We start from the raw sequence: 26,981 nt of genomic DNA, 5'->3' as shown, positions 1-26,981 counted from the left end.
ATTTTGGGCTGTTCTTAAGAGTTTCTTGAACATATTCAACCTCCCCACAAAATCCTGTGAAATTCTCTTTGTGATAACGGCACAAAGCGGAGAAGGAAGATTTGAAATGATGTTGAGAATCTCAGCTCTGTGTACCAGGAACACATTGTAAGTGGTGAAAGGAGCACACCATTTCAAAGACTACTCAACACATCAACTACCTCCTCTTGCCCATTACAGCATTGTAGTTCCGACACTGGCTGAACAGTACCCTCAGAACCCACAAAAACAGAGAGAAGGTGGGGCTGCCGAAGAAGAAGATAGCAACTTAAACCACCATCTTTCAGTGTTCATTCTACAGTTCTCAAAGATCGGTCCATCCTGTTGCTAGTTTTATTTAGATTAGAATTTCACACTTTTGGCAGGCTGTTTTGATGATGGATAAATGGTTTCAGACAAACTACATAACATCAGCATCAGTCCAGTACATGCCACTACTTAATCTTGACATTTAGTGTGCATGACACTAAGTGGATAGAACAATAAGTTAGTATTTTAATGAAAATAATTAGAAAATGTCAAAACTATTGGTTGGAAAACTGCAGCTCAGGAACATTAATCTATTTAGTTGATTTTGCTAACAGTCCCATTTAATGTATTATAATGAAAAAAAACTTCAGGTTAGTATTTTGCATTAAACCTTTAACAGTTTTAATTTATGGAATGCATGTAAATCAAAGGAAAGAAATATAATATCAATAAATGCCCACCGTCAGAGGTCTCTAAAAAACTAGCTTTAATGAATGGACATTTTCTTAATGTCTAACTGTGCTACATTTCAATAAGAAAAAGTCAAAGAGGCAATCTGTTATCTTTTATCTTTTGGATCTCAGAGCTGCTGCAAAGAGAACACAGAAACATCAGTTTACAATTTTAGAGGCACTTGAAATAATTAAATAAGGCTTTAAGAAATTGAATTAACATTGAATCAGTTAATTCAGCTGAGAAATTCTGCTACCTCCTCCCTCTCCTTCGCGTGACATCCTGAACAGTTTTCCAGATTTCTTCTTCCTCAACCTACCCACAGAGATTTTTTGTCCATTCTTGGCTTTTCCTCATCCCCAATTAATTCATCATACTTCTGACATTCACATTCTAATCATACTGCTTCTCTTTCTTTTCCTAATCTTTTTCAAAGGGATAGTGAAAGGGGATAATGGAATCCCTTTTCACAGATGTGATGCGACAGATATGGAGAGAGAGGTGGTGTTGATGGTGGGCAAAAGCAGGAATGTGAAAATCAGTTACAGAGATACACAAGCTGACTGCTAGGATAGAAAGGATCATATGACTGTAAGACATAGGAGCAGAATTAGGCCATTTGGCCCATTGAGTCTGCTCCATTTTTCCCCTCTTCAGCCCCACTCCCTGGCCTTCGCCCCATAACCTTTGATGCTGTGTCCAATCAAGAACTATCAATCTCAGCCTTAAATACGCACAACGGCCTGACCTCCAAGCTGCTTGTGGTATCAAATTCCAGAAATCCATCACCCCCTCTGGTAAAGAAATTTCTCGGCATCTCTGTTTTAAATGGACACCCCTCTATCCTGACCCTCTGCCCTCCTGTCCTAGAATCCCTCACCAGGGGAAACATCCTTTCCACATTTACTCCGTCTAGGCCTTTCAACATTTGAAAGGTTTCAGTGAGATCTCCCCTCATCCTTCTAAATTCCAGCAAGTACAGACACAGAGCTATCAAACATTCCTCAGATGATAACTATTTCATCCCCAGAATCATACTTGTGAACCTTCTCAATGCTAGCACATCTTTTCTTAGATAAAGAGGCTGAAGCTGTACACAATACTCCAGTGAGGCTTCACCAGTGCTTTATAAAGTCTCAGCATCACATCCCTGTTCTTGTATTCTAGAACACTTGAAATGAATGTTAACACGGCATTTGCCATCCTCACCACTGAATCTACCTGTAAGTTAACCTTTAGAGTGTTCTGCACAAAAACTCCCAAATCCCTTTGCATCTCAGATTTTTGGATTTTCTCCCTGTTTAGAAAATAGTCTACACATTTATTTCTACTACCAAAGTGCATGACCATGCATTTTCCAACATTGTATTTCATTTACCACTTTCTTGCCCATCCTCCTAATCTGAAAATGTCCTTCTGCATCCTACCTGTTTCCTCAACACTACCTGCCCATCCACTAATCTTCATATCATCTGCATACTTAGCAACAAAACATTTATTCCATCATCTAAACCACTAACATGTGGCATAAGAAGTGGTCCCAACACCAACCCCTGCAGAACACCATTACTCACTGGCAGCCAACCAGAAAAGGATACTTTTATTCCCACTCACTGCCTCCTACTAATCATCCAATGCTCTAAACATGCCAGTAGCTTTCCTGTAATACCACAGGCTCTTAACCTGGTAAGCAGCCTCATGTGTGGCACCTTGTCAAAGGCCTTCTGAAAATCCAAACATACAACATCCACTGCATCTCTTTAACTATCCTACTTGTAATCTCCTCAAAGAATTCCAACAGGTTCATCAGGCAAGATTTTCCCTGAAGTAAACCATGCTGACTCTGTCCCATCTTGTCCAGTGTCACCAAGTACTCCACAATTTCACCCTTAACAATTGACTCCAACATCTTCCCAATCACTGGTCTTTAATTTCCTTTCTGCTGCCTTCCTCCTTTCTTAAAGAATGAAGTGACATTTGCAATTTTCCAGTCCTCTGACACCATGCCAGAGACCAATGATTTTTGAACAATCACTACTAATGCCTCCATAATCTCTATTACTACTTCAGTCAGAACCCTAGGTTGCAGGTTATCTGGTCTGGTGACTTATGTACCTTTAGATCTTTCAGTTTTGCATCCTCTTAATAGTAACTACACTCACTTCTCTTCCTTCACACACTATAATATCTTCCACAGTGAAGACTAATGCAAAACTCTCAGTTTGTTCATCTGCTAGTTCATTTAGCTCATCATTTAGTTTATTTCTCTGGCCTCATTTTCTAACGGTCCTATATCTACTCTCATCTCTTTTTTTATACTTGAAAAAGCTTTTTCTCTCCACCTTGATATTGTTTGCTAGGTTGCCTTCATAATTCATCTCCTCCCTCCTAATGATTCTTTTGGTTGCTCTCTATAGGTTCCCAAGCCTCTATCTTTCTGCTAATTTTTGCTTTATTGGATGTCCTCTCTTTTGCTTTTGTATTAGCTTTGACTTCCCTTGTCAGCCATTGTTGTACTATTTTACCATTTGAGTATTTTTTCATTTCTGGAATACATCTATCCTGCACCTTCCTGATTTTCCCCAGAAACTCACACTATTGCTGCTCTGCTGTCATCCCAGCTAGCATCTCCTTCTAAATTACTTTGGCCAACTCATACCACTGTAATTTCCTTTACTCGACTGAAATGCAGCTACGTCAGACTTTACTTTCTCCCCATCAAATTTCAAGTTGAACTCAGTCATAGTGAGATCACTGCCTCCCAAGGGTTCTTTTACCTTAAGCTCCCTAATCACCTCCAATTCATTACATAACACCCAATTCAGTACAGCTGATCCCTTAGTAGGCTCAACAACAAACTGCTCTAAAAAGCCATCTCGTAGGCATTCAACCAACTCACTCTCTTGAGATCCATTAACAACTTGATTTTCCCAATCTACCTACATGTTGAAATCTCACATGACTGTCATAACATTGCTCTTTTGACACGTCTTTTCAATTCTCCATCGTAATCTGTGTTCCACTTCCCAGCCACTGTTGGGAGGCTTGTATATAATTGCCATCAGGGTTCTTTTACCCTTGCAGTTTCTTGACCCATAAGGATTCAATACCATCCAATGTTATGTCACATCTTTCTACTGATTTGATGCCATTCTTTACCAGCAGAGTCACACCACCCTCCCTGCCTACCTTCCTATCCCTCTGATACAACATATAACCTTGGACATTCAGCTCCCAACTACAACCATTCTTCACCATCAATTCAGTGATGACCACAACATCAAACCTGACAATCTGTAACAGTGCAACAAGATCATTTACCTTATACTCCGTGCATTGAGATATAACACTTTGAGTACTGCATTTGCTACCCTTTTTGATTCTGCACTCCTGCCTGGGCAGGGTGAAAAGCATTATCAAGGATGCATCTCACCCTAACCATGGACTTGTTACTCTACTCCCATCTGGTAGGTGCAACAGGAGCCTCCGCTCCTGCACCAGCAGGCTCAGGAAGAGCTCCTTCCCTGAAGCTGTGATCCTGCTGAACCTCACATCACAGCGCTAAGCAGTATTGCACCCATATTGTACTATCTCAGTACTTTTATATTTGTATGCAGTAGTACTTACTTTTTATTCGCAGTTATTTTGTAAATAACACTATTCTTTTGCACTTTTGGTTAGATGCTAATTGCATTTCATTGGCTTTGTATCTGTACTTTGCACAATGACAATAAAATTGAATCTAATCTAATCTAATGATACTCACCCTACTGGCTGCAATTTTGCCCGATCCGATGCCTTCTTTTCCTGACAGTCTGACTGCAAACTATCTTTGCTCTTCTTTTACCACCTGTACTATCCTGAGTCCCTTCACATGGTTCCCAACAACCCTGCCAAATTAGTTTAAAACCTCCCCAACAGCTCTAACAAACTTGCCTGCAAGAATATTGGTCCTCGTCATTTTCAGGTGCACCTTTGTACAAGTTATACCTCCCCCAGAAGAGATCCCAATGATCCAAGAACTTGAAGCCCTGCCCCCTGCACCAGCTTCTCAGCCATGCATTAATCTGCCAAATCATTCTGTTTCTACCCTCAATAGCACATGGCACAAGCAGCAATCCAAAAAATACTATCTTGGAGGTCCTGCTTCTCAGCTTTCTGCCCAGCTCTCTAAATTCTCTTTTCAGGACTTCTTTGCTTTTCCTTCCTTTGTCATTGGTACCAGTTTAACTTAGTAGGCAAAGAGGAAGGGTTAACAGCAGATCAAGTGTCTGTACTTTGAAAGTAAGGAGGTTTAGGAGAACACAGAAGAATAGGAAAGGCACTGAAGGTAAGTAATACTGGTAATAAACATAAAGAGCCAGACAGTTTTAACTTTATCAACACAACTTTTCTTCCTACCAACCCTCCGCCCCCGCACAAACAAATTTTCCCTTAGGGTTTAATCCTGAAACCTTCCCCATGAGTGGGTATAGCTGCAAGGCCATGGAGGCTTGAAATTAGAGTTTTCCTTCTCCTAGATGAACACCCAACCATGGCTGACGAGCTCTACCTCCCCGAAAGAGGGACCTTAAGGTATGTAAGTTATTAGGTAGATAGTAGGAAAATTTTTCTCAGAGAAGAGGTGCTCAAAGTTCAAGGACACAAGCTTAAGGTAAGAGACAAGAGGTCTAAAGGATCCAAGGAAGATTACTTTCACCAAGAAACTGATTTGTATCTGGAAAACACTACCTGAAGGGACGATGAGAGCAGGCATTCTGACAAAATTTAAGAAATACATAGATGAGTACTTGAATTCTATAGGATACTACGACCTAATGCTGGTAAATAAGATGTGAATAGATGAATATTTGGTAGTTGTTATGGACATGGTGAGCCAAAAGGGCTTGTTGCTGTGCTGTATGAATGCCACAATGGTAGATACAGGTAAAAACCTCATACAGTGCCTATAAAAAGTATTCACCGTCCCTAGGAAGTTTTCCTATTTTATTCTCTTACAACATTGAATCACAGTGGATTTAATTTGGCTTTTTTTGACACTGATCAACAGAAAAAGCCTCTTTTGTATCAAAGTGAGAACAGATCTCTTCAAAGTGATTGAAATTAATTACAAATTACAGCACCCCAAATCAGCACTGGTGCAACCAACTAGTTTTAGAAGTCACATAATTAGTTAAATGGAGATATGTTTTTGGATACCTGTGTGCATTCAAGGTGTTTCAATTGATTGTAGTAAAAACCTGTATCTAGAAGGTCCAACTGCTGGTGAGTCAGTATCCTGGCAAAATCTACACTATGAAGACAAAAGAACACTCCAAACAACATCACAAAAAGGTTACTGAAAAGCACAAATCCCAAGATGGATACAAGAACATTTCCAAGACACTGAATGTCCCTTGGATACAGTTAAGCCAATCATCAAGAAATTGGAAGAATATGGCACAGATGTAAATCTGCCTAGAACTGTCCATCCTCAAAAACTGAATGACCATGCAAGAAGAGGACCAGTGAGGGAAGTCACCAAGAGACTTATGACAATTCTGGAGGAGTTACAAGTTTCAGTGGCTGAGATGGAAGAGACTACGCATACAACAACTGTTGCCTGGGTGCTTCACCAGTTGCAGCTTTATGGGAAAGAGAAAGCCACTGTTTAAAAAAAAAAACACCTGAAATCTTGGCTAGAGTTTCCCAGAAAGCATGTGGGAGATTCTGAAGTCAACTGGAAGGTGGTTCTAAGGTCTGATTAAACCAAAATTGAGCTTTTTGGCCATCAGACTGAACATTATGTTTGGCATAAGCCAAACACCACACATCATCAAAAAGACATCAACCCTACTGTGAAACATGATGGTGACTGCATCATGCTGTGGGGATGCTTCACTGCAGCAGGCCCTGGAAAGCTTGTGAAGGTAGAAGGTAAAATTAATGCAGCAAACTACCGGAAAATCCTGAAGGATAACCTGATGCAATCTGCAGAAGAACTGCGACTTGGGAGATTTGTATTCCAGCAAGACAATGCCGCCAAACATAAAGCCAAAGCTACTTGGGAATAGCTTAAAAACCACAATGTCCTGGAGTGGCCAAGTCAGAGTCCAGATCTCAATCCAATTGAGAATTTGTTGCTAGACTTGTAAAGGACTGCTCACTCACAATCCCCATGCAATCTGCCAGAGCTTGAGCAGTTTTGTAAAAGGAATGGGGGAAAAAATGGCAGGTGTGGAAAGCTGATAGAGTTCTATCCACCAGACTCAAGGCTGTAATTGCTGCCAAAGGTGCATCTACTAAATACAGACTTGAAGGGGGTGAATACTTATACAATCATTTATTTGTGTTTTATATTTGTAATTAATTTAAATCACTTTGTAGCAATCTGTTTTCACTTTGACATGAAAGTCTTTTTCTGTTGATCATGTTAAAAAAAAAGACAAATTCAATCCACTGTGATTCAGTTTTGTAAAATAATAAAACATGAAAACTTCCAAGAGGGCTGAATACTTATTATAGGCATTGTGCGTAAAAGTGAAGTAACATCATGAGGGATTCAATATGTGTGCACACAAACAAACAGAATACATAGAAAATGTGTAACCTCCTAAATTTTACACAAGGTATTCATTACATATTCCTTGTTAACTTGTATGACTGAAATATTCCAAAATCTACATTTGCCTGGAAGAATATCAGCAGACTTATTAAAAGCAATGACATTTTACTCATTATCTTATTGATTGTTCTCTTTCTATGACATCTTACTTTATTATTTTTTTAAAGATTTCGTTCATTTGACTGTGTAATGAACCAGATTGGATTAAGGAGCTTAAGGTAAAAGAACAATTATGAGAACAATTAGTGATCATAATATGATATAATTCATCCTACAATTTGAAAGGGAGAAGCTAAAGTCAGATGTATCACTATAACAGTGGAATAAAGGGCATGAGAAAGCAGCTTGCCAAAGTTGATTGGAAGGGGGCATTAGCAGAGATGATGGCAGAACAGCAATGAATGGAGTCTCTGGGAATAATTGGGAAGGGACAAAATAAATACATCCCAAAGGTGAAGAAGTATTCTAAAGAGAGGATGAGGTAACCATGGCTGATATGGAAAGTCAAAGACAGTACAAAAGGAAAAGAGGGCATATAACATAGCAAAAATTATTGGGAAATTAGAGGATTGGGAAGTTTTTCAAAACCGAAAAAAGGCAATTAAAAATACCATAAGGAAAGAAAAGATGAAATACAAAGGTAAGCTAGCTGATAATTTGAAGGAAGATAGCAAAATATTTTTCTGATATATAAAGAGTAAAAAAGAGGCAAGAGTGGATATTGGACTACTGGGAAATGACACTGGAGAGGTAGTAATGAGGGCAAAGAAATGGCGGACAAACTTACTAAGTATCTTGCGTGATGAAGACATTAGCAGTATGCCAGAAATTTGAGAGTGTCAGGGAGCAGGAGCGAGTGCTGTTGCTATTACTAAAGATAAAGTGTTTGGGAAGCTCAAAAATCTGAAGGTAGCTAAGTCAGCTGGACCAGCTGGAATATACACCAGAGTTCCGAAAGAGATAGGAGAAGAGATTGTGGGGGCACTAGTAGTGATCTTTCAAGGATAGTTCCAAAAGACTGGAAAGTTTCAAATGTCACTCCACTATAAGAGAGGGGAGGCAAAAGAAAGGAAATTATAGGTCCGTTTGCCCGACTTCAGTGGTTGGGAAGTTGCTGGAGTTCATTATTAATGATAAGGCTTTGGGCTACTTGGTGGTATATGATAAAATAGGCCGAAGTCAGCATGGCTTCCTTAAGGGGAAATCTTACCTGGCAAATCTGTTGGAATTCTTTGAGAAAATGTCAGGCAAGTAGACAGAAGAGAGTCAGTGGATGTGGTTTATTTGGATTTTTAGAAAGCCTTGACAAAATGCCGTATATGAGGCTGCTAAGCAAGCTAAGAGCTCTTGGTACTACGGGAAAGCTAACAGCATGTATAAAAGATTGGCAGGAGGCAAACAGCAGGAATAAAGGAGCCTTTTTCTGGTTGGCTGCCAGTGACTAGTGGTGTTCTGTAAGCATCAGTTTTGGGACTGCTTCCTTTCATGTTATATGTCAATGATTGGCATGCTGGAATTGATGGCTTTGTGGCTAAGTTTGTGGATGATACAAAGATAGGTCACGGTAGTGTTGAGGAAGCAGGGAGACTACAAAAGGACTCAGACAGATTGGGTAAATGGACGAAGTGGCAAATAGAATACAGTTTTTGGAAGTGATGGTCATGCATTTTGGTAGAAGGAATAAAGGTGGAGACTATTTTGTAAACAAGGAGAAAATTATAAGACCTCATGCAGGATTCTCAAAAGGTTAACTTACAGGTTGAGTCTTTGGCAAGTAAGGCAAATAGAATGTTAGCATTCCTTTCAAGTGTAGAATATAAAAGCAAAGATGGAATGCTGAGGCTTTATAAGGCATTGGTCAGACCAGACTTCAAGTACTGCGCGCAGTTTTGTGCCCCTTATTTAAGGAAGGATGTGCTGGCATTGGACAAGATCGAGAAGAGGTTCACAAGAATGATGCTGGGAATGAAAGGGTTAACATATGAGGAACATTTGATGACTGTGGGCCTGTACTTGCTGGAGTTTAGAAGAATGGAGGTGGTGTGGAATCTCTGTTCTTATTGAAACGTATCGAATATTCTAAAGCCCAGATAGAGTGCATGTGGAGAGGATACTTCCTATAACGGATGAGTCTAGGACCAGAGGGCACAGCCTCAAAATTGGGGAACATCATTTAGAATAGAAATGAGAAGGGATTTCTTTAGCCAGAGGGTACTGAATTTGTGGAATTTATTGCCACAGAGAGCTGTAGAACCCAAGTCACTGAGAATATTTAAAGTGGAAATTGATAGGTTCTTGATTGGTCAGGTTATCAAAGGCCATGTGGTGAAGGCAGGAGAATGGGGTTGAGAGAGATAACAAATCAGCCATGATGGAATGACGGAGCAGACTTGATGGGGCGAATGGCCTATTTCTGCTCCTGTATCTTATGGCCTTATGGACAGTTTTTGGTCCGTGATTAACTCTGCTCTAATCCTGCTGTATTACTCTCTGTTTTGCCTCACTCCTTTTAATGACTGCTTTAGGTCTAAATTTATAGGTCATATTCTCATAATTATTGCTTTAACTCTACGGTTACTACACAAGAGCAAATACAAAATACAGCACTGTATATAGCTCATGTCCAGAAGGTTGTTGGCATTGACGGTGATGGTGGTAAGGACATTCAAAGATGGGGCTTTCAAACTGAGGTGGTTGTAATCAGTAACAAAGAGAAGGGATAATCACCACAAAGTGAATCAATTACTCCAACAAAATCTATTTTCTCCAAATGAGTTATGTTTTAATTGCTTTCATTCACAGTAATTGAATGTGGCAGTAATGGAAAATATATTTTGGCTTTCTTATTTAAAATAAATTACTTCAACCAGAAGTAGGGGTGAGCTTTTGCCACCAACCCTTCACAACACACAAAACGCAGCTTAAAATAAAATATCAGCAATCAGGAGCATCTGATATTCTCCTATGAGTCATTGCTCATAGTGAGAAATAAAATGGCTCTCTCAATATAGATTTGATTTTAAAAGGCCAACTAGAAATACCTGACAGATCTATTATACAACAACCTTCAGAAGAGTGGAACACTCAATAGGAAATGTCAGTGAGGAGGAGGAGCAGGACCAAATCCAGAGCACTAACAGGCTTTAAATGATACAGCATAATAGGCACTTACTATCTAGTGGCAAATATATACATAAACAAATCATCTAAAACGTGACTCCATATTACATTTTGGTATTATTTTAGCAGGTTTTAAATCCATACAATGATGTTAAATAATGTCTGCCTGACAAAACCAAACTCATTTGATATTTTACAGATAGCTATTCTGAATGCGGCTAGTATTTTCTCTCAATTACAATTAAGTGCTTTTCATCCTTAAATGCAACTTGCGTAATTAACTCCATGACTTCAGGACTAAAAGGGAATGATGTCACTGTTCATCCTAATATCCTATCAGAATATTATACATTATTGCTTCCAGCTGATAATAATGATCTGAGTATAAAATCAAAAAGCAACATTACTGAATATTTATAAAGCAGTTGGCTTAATAGTTAGTGAACTCACTTTACATCCAGAGTCAAGTCATAGATCATCCTCCCATTAACTAATTAACAGGAGTTTGTTCAGATAATGGAACCTTTTACAGGAGCAGCAGGAAAGCAGATATCATCTAATTAGCTTCTGCCAGCACATTAGTTGATGTTTAAATTATACAAGGCAAGAGCCCTCTGTTGCATTTCTCTGGCCTAGTTTAAGTCAGGTAAAGATCTGCATGACATGTTGCCTCCATTTATAAAGCACCTCATTTTGTCAAAATATTGTAAAGTCATGACCAACATTTGCGACTCCAGACATTAAATATGGCTGACTTTTAAATGGCCCAGCAAGGCACAAAGCTGGGAAAGTAGTTGGAGGGGGAGGGTATCAGGATGGAGAATTAGTGAAGGCCTCGTCAGCAATATCTACGTACTGCGAACAAAGAGCCAAAACTAGACTGTATCATTTAATTTGAACTAAAACCTCATGTTGTGCTGATTGCATACTGCATTAGGGCTATCATGCTTCAGGATGATATTTGCAGCATAAGCCTCATTTCACAAAGATGTAAAGTATGAGATTCTTAATTTCCAACCATCACCAAAAGAAAAAAGGTAATCATAATCACCTTTACTATTGGTGGATGTTGGCATGCAAATCCGTTGCAGGTATTTGAATGGCTCAAGTAAGAACACAAATTATAATGGCAACACAAGTAAATCTGCAGATGCTGGAAATAAATAAATAAAAGATGCTGTCTGGCCTGCTGAGTTCTGCCAGCATTTTGTGTTTTTTTTAAAACACAAATTATAAAATTTGTTTAACCATGTTCTCCAAAATCTTTTGGAGTCACTATACCACATGTTCGATGATCTTGCCCTTAAGTATAATGGAAAGAAATAAGTGTTACATTCATTTGAATTGTTCTCAATACACTAAAAAAAACAGGCTAACTTAAGTTTTCAATATTAAATATGGCACTGATTAAAATAAAGACTCAAATTTCTTGCAAGACAAGGATTCAAAATGCCCAAATTGAACATTCATATTATTAAAAAATGGGAATTAAAACAGAGCTTTTGCAGACAAATGGCTGAAATTATGTCATATGTTAACAGGAAAGATGATTGCAATGAAAACCATATAACATAAAAAATGCTGAAGGAACTCAGCAGGCCAGGCAGCAAATGTGGAATGGAATAAGGACTCAATATTTTGGGGTAAAACCCTTCACCATGACTGGAAAGGAAGGTGGAAGAAAGTAGGAAAGTAGGAAAATAAGAAAGTAGGGTGGGGAGGGAAGGGGAATATATGTAAGCTGAAAAGCGTTAGGTAAAACCAGGTGAGGGGGAAGGTAGGTAGGTGGGGGAATGAGGTGATTTCCATAAATGCTGCCGGACCTGCTAATCTTCTCCAGCATTTCATGTGTGTTAGTCTGGATTTCTAGCATCTGCAGAATCTCTTGTGCTTATGAAAAGCATAAATGGCTTTTAGAAACATTTAAATTAGTAAATGGATATGATGGAGGATAAGTTTGTTTACATCCCAAAAAGAAACCTTACTTTTCAGTTAAATGACCTATTTTCAAAATATTTTGTCATTGCATTTGTAAAGATCAGAAATACTTTCAGCATCTTTAAGATAAAAGGTAATGGAAGTGTTGAGCCATCTGCAGCGAATGTGCATTACAAGTACAGGATCAGAACACAATATGCCACAGTTCTAACTGTCTGCATATGTTCATAATCACAAGAGGTTCTCCAGATGCTGGAAATCTTGAGGAACACACACAAAGTGCAGGAAGAACTTAGCAGGTCAGGTAGCATCTATGGAGAGGAATAAATAACATCTTGGGTCAAGACCTATGTTCACAGTATTATTTTAAACACAAATTATAATGTTTTCTTTTATGGTTATCAGTCAACTTAACTCCCAAGGTGGTATTCAAACTTACTAGTTGGACTTGGCATTCCAGAGTAAGCATCTGTGTCTTCCAGCTCCAAAGTAATCAGACCATGGTTTGGGAGATGATGTCTTCCAGTGGCTGAACCAGTAAATGGTGTTCCCCCGTTCTCTTCTACACTGAATTGCTGTATATTCACGCTGTTTAATAGTGGTGATACCAAAGGATGGCTGTAATTTTATGTACATTAGAGTCAAAAAACACTTTCCATGAGAAATCAAATAAAACTTGTGAATTATGTGTCTTAAAAGTTATCAAATAGTTGGTGGTAGTCATATAAAAGTTAAGTGAATGAATCTTTGCAAACCTCTGAACCAAGCTTTTCAGTTCATCTCAGTTTGGTAACATTTAATTTCCAATGAACAGCACTTAAGTCAACCAAAGGTTTTCATAGGGTGGAATACAAAATGAACAAACAGATCAGAAGCAAGATTGGGCGACATGATGCTGCTTAACCACTTATCGACCAAGACTGGCCTGAAAATAACCTCAACACAATATTCCTGTCTTTAACAGCAATTTTTTTTGTCACCCTGCATACAATAATTTAGTTACGTAACTCTTAAATATATTTAAAGTATTTGATTTTATGAGGAAGAAAGTTCCAAACACTTGCAATATTCAGAAAATATTTCACTTCATTCTGGTCATAAATCAATGACCCCTCAATGTGACTCCAGTTCTAAACTCTTCCACAAGGAGACATTCCCGTTTACATACACCCTCAAGATCTTGTGTTTCTATCAAGATCTCAGTCACCTTTTGTAAACTCCAATGGATATAAACCTAACCTGGTTAACCTTTTCATGTAAGACCATTGACCAATTAATCTTACCTGAACCAATGCAATTACATCGTACATACTAGCCTATATTAAAAAAAAATCAAATCATCCACTCAGATCCATCTGCACTCAAAACCCTGCAACCTTTCAATGTTCGGATAACGTGGTTCTTTATTTTTCCAGCCAAAATGGATAATCTCACATTACCTGGAGATTATACAATTTTGAATCATCATTAAAATCACTGAGGAATATTCTTGGAAAAGCAGGATATGATGATGTAACTATTCACAAAGATGTGAAGTGCTGGTGGAAAGTTTCAAATTAATACTCATTTGGTAGTTTGAGCAACAAAAAACATAATGTATGTACTATGGCAAATTACTCATCAATGCACAGTAGATTTCTTCTCCCAGTGTTAAATAAATAATTTGTTTCCAACCATGACAGCTACACAGTACATACAGAAGAATTAAATTTACTAAGCTTCCAAAATATTTCACAAGCAATTTAAGTACTTTTGCAATTTAGTCGCTGTAATACACAAAAATGAAATGAAATCCATATAATCTATTTTTCTCAAAAAAATAGTATTGATTGAGGGAAGAAGTGTACTATGACTTCACAGATTTTCTCTGAATGGCACAGTGACATTTTTAAAACCATGAAGACAGACATTTGTAATATCTTGCCCAAAAGGTAGGAATACAAACAGTACAGTGTCCTCTAGCATTTCCTATGGAAGGCGATGCAACAGATTTCAGTTTGATTTCTCTCTCATCCAGCTACGAACAGAGCTCTCTTTCACATTCTGAGAGTTTCTGCTCCCCCACATAAGAAAAGTACACATACAAATTTCCATACTTCAATGATAGTTCTATAAGTGATGCCACCTTAATATTAAAAAAAATCCCCAGGGCCATGGAGAAAGAACAGGAGTTTAGAATTAAATGAAAAACTTACAAAGGGATGGCAGAGGCACATTGGGCCAAGAAATCTTCTTTGGTGCTATATAGTAACTGATCCTCAGCTTCCTGAACTAATAGCTAAATAATTTTGGAGTAAAACACAATGTTCAACTACAACTTATCTTTAGGTATTATTGAGAATTAAGCAGCTTTAATATGCAGATTATCAGTTAACCAGTTTGGAAATAAATTCCTTTACTTGCCATTCTTCCTCAAATTAAAAAATAATAAAACATAGGAAGTGCCATCTGGCTACTTCCATTTCATCATGACCCTACAATAGTTTCTTTTCTAATTATTTATACAAAATGCCTCTGACAGTCAATTTTGAATTGAGCCATCACTCTTTTGGGCTGTTCTAGGAGAGTAATAGCAACCTAATCTGAAAATGAATTTTGCCTAATTTCTCAGATTATTTTGTGATTTACTTGTAGCTAAATCTACATTCTCATTCACAGCACCAGTGCTGATAGAAGCAATTTCTCTGTTTTAACAAAATCCTACAAAATTTTGAACTCTTGGAACAAACAGTTTCATTCAGTCTTCCTAAATTAAAACAGTGCTTGGAGATACAAAAAGATTGCTGACCTGAAACATCAACATCTACTTGTCTCCATAGATGACACTTGACCTGCTGAGTTCCTCGGCAGTTTGTTTTTACTTAAGACTGTTTTTGCCTTATCTACCTGAGGAGAATAATCCCAGTTTCCTTTCACATGCACAACTACTCTCGTTCTTCTTTCTGGTACCAATTACTAACTAGGGAAGTACTGGTATTAATTTTTTTCCATCCCTCCTCAGATATTGCTTGACCTACTGAGTATTTTCAACATTCTGTTTTTTCCCCCTTTATCAAATTCCAGGCTATTAATGTATTTAAAAAAAAAACACACCAGTTGCACTGTGGGCAAAACAATGTATTTGGCACCAGTTTCCAAAAATAAGTTTACTGTTATTTTCTGTTTTCTGTCCCTCAGTCAATGTTGTATCCAATAACAAGTTACATTTTCAATGAAAATGAAAACAAAATTGCTGATTTAGGAAATATGAAATATAGAGAGAAAATGCAAAACAATGCCCAGCAGATCACGTCGAATCTATGGGAAGAGAAACAAAAGTTAACATTTCAGGTTAAAGACCCTTTATCAGAACTGGCAAAATCTTTCAAGTACAAAGAAATAGCTCTACTGCCTTTCCCTCATTGACACACACTCCTCAGGTACCATTTATTTTTAAAGCATTAACATCTCAAATTCTTCCTACCATACCACAGGGTTTATCCATTACATTTTTGAAAGTGAGCAAGATTTGAAATGTGTATTTTTCTGAGACAGATTGTATATGCAAGGATTCAGACCTAAATATGCTAAATTTCTACGCCACAACCCTAAGCCTCAAGGTACACCCTATTTAAACAAGTTGATATTTTTCTACTTTGAACAGTGAATCTGCTATTTTTAACCTATCCAATTTCTCAATTGCCACCTCCTCTTGACTTTCACAGCATCACCTCCATATAGACTGATGTAATGAACCATTTAAAAATTCAAGTGCTCTCTGCCTCCACAAGATCACCAAGCCTGGAATCAACACCATTCATACTTTGACTGACACTGAAATGCTTCTGCATTCTATTTTGTTACTTTACTTTGATATATTCGTCATCTCTTTTCCTCTTTCATATTTCCCTATAATTCCTGTACGCAGCTTGATTTTCTACTGTTAGTCTCTGCTTATCTTTGAATATCCGATTTTAAAAAATGAATATAATCACAACTAATAACTATTTATCATTATGAAAGAGCAGTCAGTATCAACAACTTAACAGTGTACATGCATTTAACTCCTTTAGCAGGCTCAGAACCTCCCAGGTACTTTACCAGAATCTGAGAAGATAAAATATGACATTAAGGTGAACAAAGATATTCAACAAGAAAGCAACAAGTTTTAAGGGCTGTCTCATGAGACATGATGCAGGTAGTGAAATGGCAAGGTTTACAAGGAAATTCCAGAATTGAGTCCTTTGACATCAGAAGGCAAAATTACCAATGGTAATGAAATGAAAATTATAAATGCCCAGAACTTAAATAGTCTGGAAGATTGTCGGGCTGTTGGTGGTAGTGGAAATGGGGGGGGGGGGGGGGAAGAGATGCAATTCCTTAGGATAACTCAGACAGAAATATAAATTTTTAAATCAATGTATTATTGGACAAAGATCAGTGATTCATGGCACATTGCTCAATATCTGAAGAGCACGCAAACAAGATACGTGCAGTTTGAAATGTAAATGTGCTTCCAAAGGAGGGAAAGGGTGGGTGGCTCATAACTTTTCAAGCCCAATGGAGAAAGTGACAAGCTACTAATTGTATTTTACCACTGACTAGAATGGTTATGCTCATGAATGCATGTTTGTTGCACTAGTATAAATGTGTTACTTTGACTAAGCCTGGTCAAAATTACAGCACTTAGTGTCGCAGCCTTCTTTCAGCAGAAGGTTTTACAGTGAAAGGAAAAAAACAACGATCCAAAATCAATGCAGGATAAAACCATAAATATGTACCATGCTCATATTTTTCATATTCTTGTCTTGCAACATTTAACATTATGTTTAAACTTTGTATCATTATCTATATAAACATCCAACATTCAGTGCCATGAGTGTTCTCACACATTTTTATTTCTATTTTAGCTTGATTTTTTTTTAAGATTGGGTACTTCTGGTCATCATTTATTGCTTATCACTTGATGGTACCAGCAACACAGTTTCATTTTCCACTGCTGCCTGTCAGGAGTGTGTACGCTCTCCCCGTGACTACATGAGATTCGTCTGGTTTCCTCCCAAAGACGTATGGGTTTGTATAATAATTGGTCACATGGGTATAATTAGGTGGGTCAGAAGGGCCTGTTACCCTGTTATAAATCTCTAAATCTAAAAATCCAGTATTGTGGCTTTATATAAAAGCAAATTAGTGCAGATGCTTAAACTCTAAAATAAATTAGACCGACTTCATTTAAATTTAGATGATACAGTTACATGACACACAGATTGGGAAAGAGAATAAATTGAATGAAATTGAATGTGGTGGAACATGAGGCAGATTAAATTACAAATTAAAGTGACAATGGAGCAAGGTTAAAGGTAGTGATAATGGGACAAATGACACAACATATTAGCCTGTTCATATTGTAAATAGGGAAGAAGAACCTTTATTTTCCTTTGGTAATTTCAGGTATTCAGGGGGACGTAATGATACTTGAAACATGAACAAAAATAAGCTGAAAATGATAAATACTGTTGCTCAATCCTGCAATGAACCTCAGAACATTTTAAGAAGCAAAGGACAGAAAGATCAGAGTATGAGTGGGAGAGAGAATTAAAGAGATAAATAGCTGGGATCCAGAGTCATATGTAAACTAAATGGAGCTGTTCCAATTACTGCTTTGTCCCCCAGTTTAAAGAGATAATTAGTAACCAACACAATATATAAAATTGAAAGTAGATCATGTTATTATTTTCCCTGGAAAGTGCATTTTAGGCATGGAAAGTATAAAGGGAGAAGCAGAGATGACAGGTGATGCATCTCCTGCAGGTTTGAACAAGGCGCCTTAGTAAGGCCAGTGGGTAAATCCAGGAGGTAACTAATGCCTCACAAAAGGAACAATATGTGCAAACTGTTGGAAAGTGAGGTCAGGGAAAGAAATGCTTTGTGGTGCCACAAGGTTGGAAGTGTTAAATTTTAGGAGAATAATCCTCCAGCTGGATTTGAAATCAGATGTTGAGTAAGTGCAGGGAAAAAACTACTTTGGTCCTCAACATAAGGAGAAAATAAAAAAATAGAAATTTAGTAATCGTACCAAATTAAAGGGCCTGCCATGCAACCATGCTGGATTGGAATCCTCAACTGAGGGTAAAAAGGAGTGGGGGAAAATCAGAGGGTAAGTATAAAATAGAAATTACTAAAGTACTCAGCAGACCAGGCAGCATCTGTGGAGAAAGAAAAAGCATAGGAGGTATGTTTCTACGAGCATGATGTTCTCAAAACTGAGAAAGATAGAGCATAGAAGAAGATAAAAATATTAAAACTTTGGTTGTACTGATAAAAAATAATGTCAATAACATGAAATGTTAATGCTGCTCCTCTTCACAAATGCTGGTGAGTGCAGAATCAGGCACTAAGATGACATTCTCAGAATAGATGTGATGGAGGAAGAGAAAATGAGTAAATGGAACAAAGTTTTTACAAGAACTGGTGTGGGAAGGAATGTAGTTGTGGAAGTCAATGGATATTAATTACTAGTTTATCTCCTGAAAATGGAGAGGGCAAAATCAAAGCGAAGAAACAGACAATGATTAAGATTAGCAAACAGTGAAAACTGGCTGCAAAAGTTTATGAATTGTTCTAGTTCAGAGGTTGAACAAGAAATGATACTGATATAAACATCAATGTACAGAAGAAAGGGGTGGTGAAGCAACCCGTGCAGGACTGAAAAACTGCTTCACGTATTCCACAAATGGACAGTCACAGCAGTTATTTTAAAGATCCGCCAAATCAAAGAAGTTGTTCAAGGGAAGGCAAAAGGGCTCATATAATGTTAATGGGCTATGTTGGTTCACATGGGCTACTGGTGGTCACCAAAATACCCACTGTTCACCACTATATCCAGGGAGCATGACAGGGAAGTCTGCCCCTCAAGTAAAATTCTGTAAGTGTGATTATATCATGCTTAACTAGTCTTGGGAAAGCACTACCAATTTATTCACAGATGGTTGAAAAGAATTGTGCAAGGTATTTGCTAGGTCCAAATTTAATTCCAAAGTTAACACCAGGTGGTCTGACTGACTTTTAAAAAATAATTCTGAGCAACTCAAAGACATGTGTTTAGCCTGCTGCTCTACTCTACACTGATGACTTTGTGGCTAGGCACAACTCATACACATTTATAAATTCGCCGAAGACATAACTGTTGTTGGCAGAATTTCAGGTGGTGATGAGGAGGAATACAGGACTGAGATAGATCGGTTGGTTGAGAGATGTCGCAATGACAACCTCAGTAAGACTAAGAAACTGATTATGGACTTCAAGAAGGGGAAGTCAGGAGAACACACATCAGCACAACGATCAGCAGTGGAAAGGATGAACAGTTTCAAATTCGTGAATGTCAACATTTCTGAAGATCTATCTTGGATCCAACATTCTGATACAACAACGAAGGGGAAAACTAGCAGCTGTATTTCATTATGTATTTGAGGAGATTTGGTATGTCACTAAAGACTCGTGCAAATTTGTACCGTGGAGAGCATTCTAACTGGTTGCAGTACCACCTGGTACAGAGGTGCCAATACACAGGATCAGAAAAGGCTGAAGAGGGATGTAAACTTAGCCAACTCCATCATGATTTTCCCCACTATTAAGAACATCTTCAATAGGCGGTGCCTCTAAAAGGTGGCATCTATCATTAAGGACCCTGCCACTCAGGATATGCCCTTTTCTGATTACTACCATCAAGGAAGAGGTACAGGAGCCTAAAGACACATGCTCAATGTTTTAGGAACGGCTTCTTTCCCTCCATCATTAGATCTAAACGGATAATAAATCTGTGACCACTACCTCACTATCTTTGTACTACTTATTTTTTTACATATATGTTTCAGTGATCTTATAGTGCTATAATTTCAATGCATTGCACCGTGACGCTGCTGCAAAACAACTAATTTCATGATGTACACACAATGGCCACTTTATTAGCTATACCTTTCTAGTACTGGGTAGGACTCCCTTTGATCCAAGAACAGCCTGAATTCTTCGTGGCATGGAGTCAACAAGGTGCTGGAAACATTCCTTAGAGGTGGTCCCTGTTGATTTGATAAACTCATGTAGTTGCTGCAGATTTATCGGCTGCATATTCGTGCTGTGAATCTCCCATTCCACCACATACCAAAGGTGCTCTATTGAATTGAGATCTAGTTACACCACATCTCAAAGATGCTCTGTTAGACTGAGATCTAGTAACTGTGGAGGCCATTGAGTACACAGGACTCATTGTCATGTTTGTGGAACAAGTCTGAGATAACATGTGCTTTGTGACATGGCATGATATTTTGCTGGAAGTAGCCACTAGAAGATGGGTAGACTGTAGCTATTAAGTGTTGCACATGGTCAGCAACAAAATTCAGGTAGGCTGTGGCATTTAAACAATGCTCAGTTAATATTAAGGGGCCTAATGTGTGACAAGAAAACATTCCCCACATCATTACACCACGAGTAACAGACTCAACCATTGACACAAGGCAGGATGGATTTACGGATTCATGTTGTTTATGCCGAATTCTAACCCTAGTACCTACATTCTGCAACAGAAATCGAGATGCATCAGACCAGGTGATATTTTTCCAATCTTCATTGTCGAGTTTTGGTGAGCCTGTGGTCATTGTAGTCTCAGTTTCCTGTTCTTAGCTGACAACAGTGAAAGCCAAGTCTGGTTGTCTGCTGCTGGTGCCCAGCTACTTCAATGTTTGATCAGTTGTGTGTTCAGGGATGCTCTTCTCACACCACTGTTGTAAGGCATGGTTATTTGAGTTACTGTTGAACTTCCTGTCAGCTTGAACCAGTCTGGCCATTCTCCTCTGACCTCTGCCATTAACAAGGTGTTTCTGCCCATAGAAATGCCACTTCGTTTTGTTTAGTTTTTCACACCGTTCTGTGCAAAATCTAGAGATGGTTGTGCATGAAAATCCTTGGAGATCAGCAGTTTGTGAGATACTCAAATCACTCTGCCTGGCACCAACAATCATTCCATGTTTAAACTCACTTAATTTCCAAGATGGTGGCGCGACGCAGCTTGCAGCAGCTACTCTGGAGCTGATTATCTGTTATTTGTGAAGTGGGGTGCCATGCGCAATCATAATCGATTGAAAACGGACATGGGAGCATGGAGGAACATCGGGAAATCTCCAGGAAGACCTTCTTCATTGCTTCTGCTGCTGTGAGGTCCGGGACTCTGCTGGGAAGAACAGGCCCCCAGTCCTCGGGGTTGCGTTGTCGATGGCCATTGGCAGGGCCGTCTTAATACACTTGGCAGAGGATGGTGCTCGGAGAAGCTGTGCCGGAGGGGATGGTCGTTGGCTGGGAGGTTCGACGGACTCGGAGTCCGCTGCGGTCAAGTCACCTTTGGTGTGTGCTGCGTCTGCGAGGCTGGGTTCAACAGAGCTTTCATTGTGTGCAGCATCTGCGAGGCGGAGTCGGGTGGCGCCGTGGAAGTCCATAGCGGAAGTATTCCCTTCTGCCACCTGCTTGGGATGGCGAGTCTGTCAGGACCCTGGGGACTTGTGGAAACTGTGTGGTGATTTCTTTTGAACTTACAGTCCTTTAACATATTTTTACTGTGCCTATGGTCTGTTTTTTTTAAATCAATTATGTTATTGTTTGCACTGTTGTAACTATATGGTTTTGTGCAGGTCTTGTAGCTTTAGTTTTTGGTCTTGTTTGTCTGGTGGATTTGGAACTCCTTTCCGGGGAACGCGCTAAGACAGTAGCGCGATATTAATATGTAGCAGCCTCTCCGGACTCTGGATTGGGGATTGCCAAACGTTATGTGGATTTTCTGGTGTAGTCTGTTTTGTCATATGCTTTTGTGATATCATTCTGGAGGAACGTTGTCTCATTTTTTAACTGCATTGCATTTGTGGTTTCTAAATGACAATAAACTGAATCTGAACTTCTATCACATTCCTTCCTAATTTTGATGTTTGGTCTGAACAACTGAACCCCTTGATCAGATCTGGATGCTTTTAGGCATTGAGTTGCTGCCACATGATTGGCTGATTAGATATCTGCATTCTAATAGTTTCATTTCCCACAAACATACCTGTACTGGCTTTAAACATGTTTTCTATATACTCAACATAACCGCCAAAACCCTGCCTGCAACCCAATAAAAAAAACACATTCACTTCTGTTTAGCCAAGACAGCATATGCTTTCCTAACTGCTTTCTCAACACATCTGCCACTTTCACAGATTTAAGCACAGCTACATATTCTGCACACACTTTAGAACTGTGCTATTTCACCTCCATTGCTTCTTCTCGTTCTTTTTTTGTTAAAATGTATAACTTCACATTTCTCAATTAAGTCCCATCTGCCACTTGTCATCCTTTGTTCAATCTTCCACTTGAGCACATCCACATGTATCTTTGAATTCCCAGAGTCTGCTGGCTTCAGTTGGTAATGAGTTAGGTTTTTCCCATATTGGATTAGTGGACTCCCTATGGAGTACAACAGTGCAGTACAGACTTCAATATTTTATAGCTTTCAAGCTGGAGCATTTTTCCCACTGAGCCTACTTCATCTTAAACCTGCACATAAGAGCCCAACTGAAATCAATGGAAATGAAAATATGCCAAGACAACTGGACGCATCTTTCTCATTTAGAATCATGAAGTTGTACAGCATGGAAACAGATCTGTCTGTCCAACTGGTCCATTGTATCAAGATGCTAATCTATGGTAGTCCCATTTGAGAACGTTTTGCATATAGCCTTTTAAACATTTACCATTCATGTACTCTCCAATGATTTTTCCTCTGTGTAAAATAAAATGTTTTATTCCAATTAACACCCAATTTAACCCCAAACTTATCACGGGACAATTTACGACGACCAGATTACCTTACTAACTGGTACATCTTTGGACTGTGGGAGGAAACTGGATAACCCAGACTAAACCCATACATTCCATGAAGAAGGTGCACAGACTGCTTACAGATGACATCAAATTTGAACTCCTAACTTCGATAGCCTGAGCTGTAACAACATTGTGCTAACCGCTATGCTACCACAGTGCCTCCAGTTCCTAGTTAATCTTTCCCCTCTCATCTTAAGCCAATGTTTTCAAGTTCTTAATTCTCCAGTTCTAAGAAAAAAAACACGTGCACTCACTCTATCTATGCTCCTCATAATTTTATACACATCTGTAATATCACCTCTCAGTCTCCTAATCTCCAGGGAAAACAATCTAAGCCTGTTCAACCTCTCCCTATAATTCAGTCTCGTAAGTTCTGGCAACATCTATGTAAATATTTTCTGCTCTCTTTCCAGTTTAATAACAACTTTCCTTTAGGAGGGTGAACAGAGCTGAACACATTACTCCAAGTGTGGATTACCAGTGTCTAATACACCTGCAATATTATCTCCCATCTTTGGATTAGTAAGTATGCCGATGATACTAAGGTAGGAGGTGTTGTGGATAATGAGGTGGATTTTCAAAACTTTCAGGGAGATTTATGCCGGTTAGAAGAATGGGCTGAACGTTGGCAGATGGAGTTTAATGCTGAGAAGTGTGAGGTTCTACATTTTGGCAGGAATAATCCAAATAGAACATACAGAGTAAATGGTAGGGCTTTGAGGAATGCAGAGGAACAGAGAGATCTAGGAATAACTATGCATAGTTCCCTGAAAGTGGAGTCTCATGTAGATAGGGTGGTGAAGAGGGCTTTTGGAATGCTGGCCTTTATAAATCAAAGCATTGAGTACAGAAGTTGGGATGTAATGCTAAAGTTGTACAAGGCATTGGTAAGGCCAAATTTGGAATATTGTGTGCAGTTCTGGTCACCGAATTATAGGAAAGATATCAATAAATTAGAGAGAGTGCAGAGACGATTTACTAGGATGTTACCTGGGTTTCAGCAATTAAGTTACAGAGAAAGGTTGAACAAGTTAGGTCTCTATTCATTGGAGCGTAGAAGGTTGAGGGGGGATTTGATCGAGGTATTTAAAATTTTGAGAGGGATAGATAGAGTTGACGTGAACAGGCTGTTTCCATTGAGAGTAGGGGAGATTCAAACTAGAGGACATGATTTGAGAGTTAGGGGGCAGAAGTTTAAGGGAAACACAAGGGGGTATTTCTTTACTTGATAGCTGTGTGGAATGAGCTTCCTGTAGAAGTAGTAGAGGCCAGTTCAGTTGTGTCATTTAAGGTAAAATTGGATAGGTATATGGACAGGAAAGGAGTGGAGGGTTATGGGCTGAGTGCGGGTAGGTGGGACTAGGTGAGATTAAGGGTTCGGCACGGACTAGGAGGGCCGAGATGGCCTGTTTCCGTGCTGTGATTGTTATATGGTTCTATACTCAATGTCCTGACTGATGAACACCAGCATGCTACAAACCATTTTCACTTTGTGACTCCACTTTCAGGGCAACATAACTAAAATCCAAGTCACTCAGATCTACAACAATCCTCAGAGCCCTATCATTAACTGTGAAAGTCCTATCTTAATTTGATTTCCCAAAATACAACACCTTCTATTTGAATTAAACTCCATTTGCCATTCCTCAGTCCACTTACTCAGCTGATTATGAACCCCTGTAATTTTTGATAACATCTTTCACTGCCCACTATGTCACCTAATTTAGCTTCATCTGCAAAATTACTAAGTGTCTTATACATTCTTATCCAAATCTTTGATATAGATAACAAAAAACAATGAGTCCAGCACTGACCCATGAGGCACATTACCAAGGGAAAAAACCTTCCATTATTACCATCAAGCCAATTGTGTATCCACTTAGCCAAGTTTCACTGGATTCCACATGACCTAACTTTCCAGAGCAGCCTAATATGTGGAACCTTATCAAAGACCATGTATACTAAATTTCCTGCCCTGCCCTCATCAATCTTCACCAAAAAACTCATGTTCCTAAGACATGATCTCCCATGCAGACAGCCATGCTGACTACCACTAATCAACCAGTCTTTCCAGATGCATTAACCTTCAAAATTAAATCAGTCAATTAAATCAAAACTAGAAGATAATCAAATCAGAAGTTGATTTAATTGTCACTTTCAAAGTACTTGATTGTTACTTAGTGGATTTGTTGGTTTACCTTTAAGAATCCATTCATCTGTGCATGATCCCAAACTGGGGTTCTACCTGCAACCTCTCTGTGAGCACAAAGATATCAACCAAACAAACCAAAGAGATCCTAATCAAAAATAAAAACCAAATTTTGAAGTCTTCAACTGGTAATTTTCATTCCATTTCTCCATTTTAACTCTAGAAAGCTGACTTTTCTCAGAATGTGCTTCACAAACTTTTCAGCTGCAGGAAACACAAACTGTCCACTGCTTACAAACTGCCCTAAAGTCAGCCATAACTGGCACCTGGGAAGATACTTTTGGCCTCTCGAAAAAGAACCAGGAATGGTTTAATATGAATTTCTGAATTGGTAGTTCCTCTATTAGTCAAGAAAATGAAGCAGTATAACATGCACCTGATGTGGTGATATCACGTGTAAGAACATGATTGGAGAGAGATCTGAGCATGCGCAGAAATGATAGAAAGATCTGGAAGCATGGCGCTGAAAGACATGTGTGGTTGTTGCTGTTAAATAAAAGTTCTATTTCTTCCAGAACATGGTTCTTTATTAGTAACCCACAGTACATATTAATATAAAGAACACAACATGGTGTCAGAAGTCGGTCTGGAAGAATAATACGTTACCTAACATGGGAGAATCGAAGATAATCGAAAAGAGTTTGAACTGTTTTGGTGTTTGCTAGCAGTTTTACAAATGGAAGGGCTGCAACCTCCACCAACACTTTAATTGTCTGGGAAAGTAGCTGAGAACTGGAGAAAATTTAAGCAACATTTTGAACTATATTTATCGACGATCGAAGTGGATAAAAATCCAGAAACAACGAAAGCTGCGCTTCTACTGCATGTAACAGGTGACGATGCAATTGAGGTATATAACCATTTCTTTTTTGAAAATGGAGATAATTTAAAGTTAAAGTCGATAATGGAAAAATTTGAAGCATTTTGTATACAAAAGCATAATGTGACGTATGAGCAACATAAATGTTTTTACATGTACGCAGAGAGCTGGTGAAACTATTGATCAATATGTTACTGAGTTGAGACACTGGAGTAAAACATGTGAGTTTGGAGAACTGACAGACTCTCTCATTAAGGACAGAATTGTTTGTGACATTCTGGATAATGGTCTGAGAGAAAGACTGTTAAGAAAACAAGACTTAGATTTGGAAAAAGCTTTGATGCTCTGCAAAGCTTCGGAAACCGTGACGTTACAGGCTAAAGAACTTTTCACTGGGAACTGCAACATAGATGCTGTGATTAAGTGCGAACATATCAGAAAAAATAATAAAACAACAACTGACAGACAGCAAGACATCATCTGAGATTTTAAAAAAGCTATGTGATCGCTGTGGACAGCAGCATCGGCCAAAACAGCGTCCAGCATATGGGAAAATGTGCAATGGCTGCGGTAAGAGTAATTATTTTTCATGCTGTTGCAGAAGGAGAAAGAAAATAAAACAAATAAAAGCAGTGCTTGAAAATGAACTTGAGGAGCTTTATATAGAT

General features: G+C 38.6%; 1 protein-coding gene across 1 annotated transcript in view; it reads right to left on the bottom strand.

Moving 5' to 3' along the window:
- LOC132395619 (band 4.1-like protein 4B) overlaps positions 1-26,981 on the bottom strand; it is a 339,992-nt gene that overhangs the window by 84,011 nt on the left and 229,000 nt on the right. The window contains exon 16 of the mRNA XM_059972481.1: positions 12,843-13,021. Within this exon, the coding sequence (XP_059828464.1) occupies positions 12,843-13,021 (179 nt within the window). The remainder of the gene's footprint in view (positions 1-12,842; positions 13,022-26,981) is intronic.

Source organism: Hypanus sabinus, chromosome 6, assembly GCF_030144855.1.
Source record: "Hypanus sabinus isolate sHypSab1 chromosome 6, sHypSab1.hap1, whole genome shotgun sequence".
Lineage (NCBI taxonomy): Eukaryota > Metazoa > Chordata > Chondrichthyes > Myliobatiformes > Dasyatidae > Hypanus > Hypanus sabinus.
The sequence above is the reverse complement of the archived record's forward strand: the minus strand, read 5'-3'. Positions and strand labels throughout refer to the sequence as shown.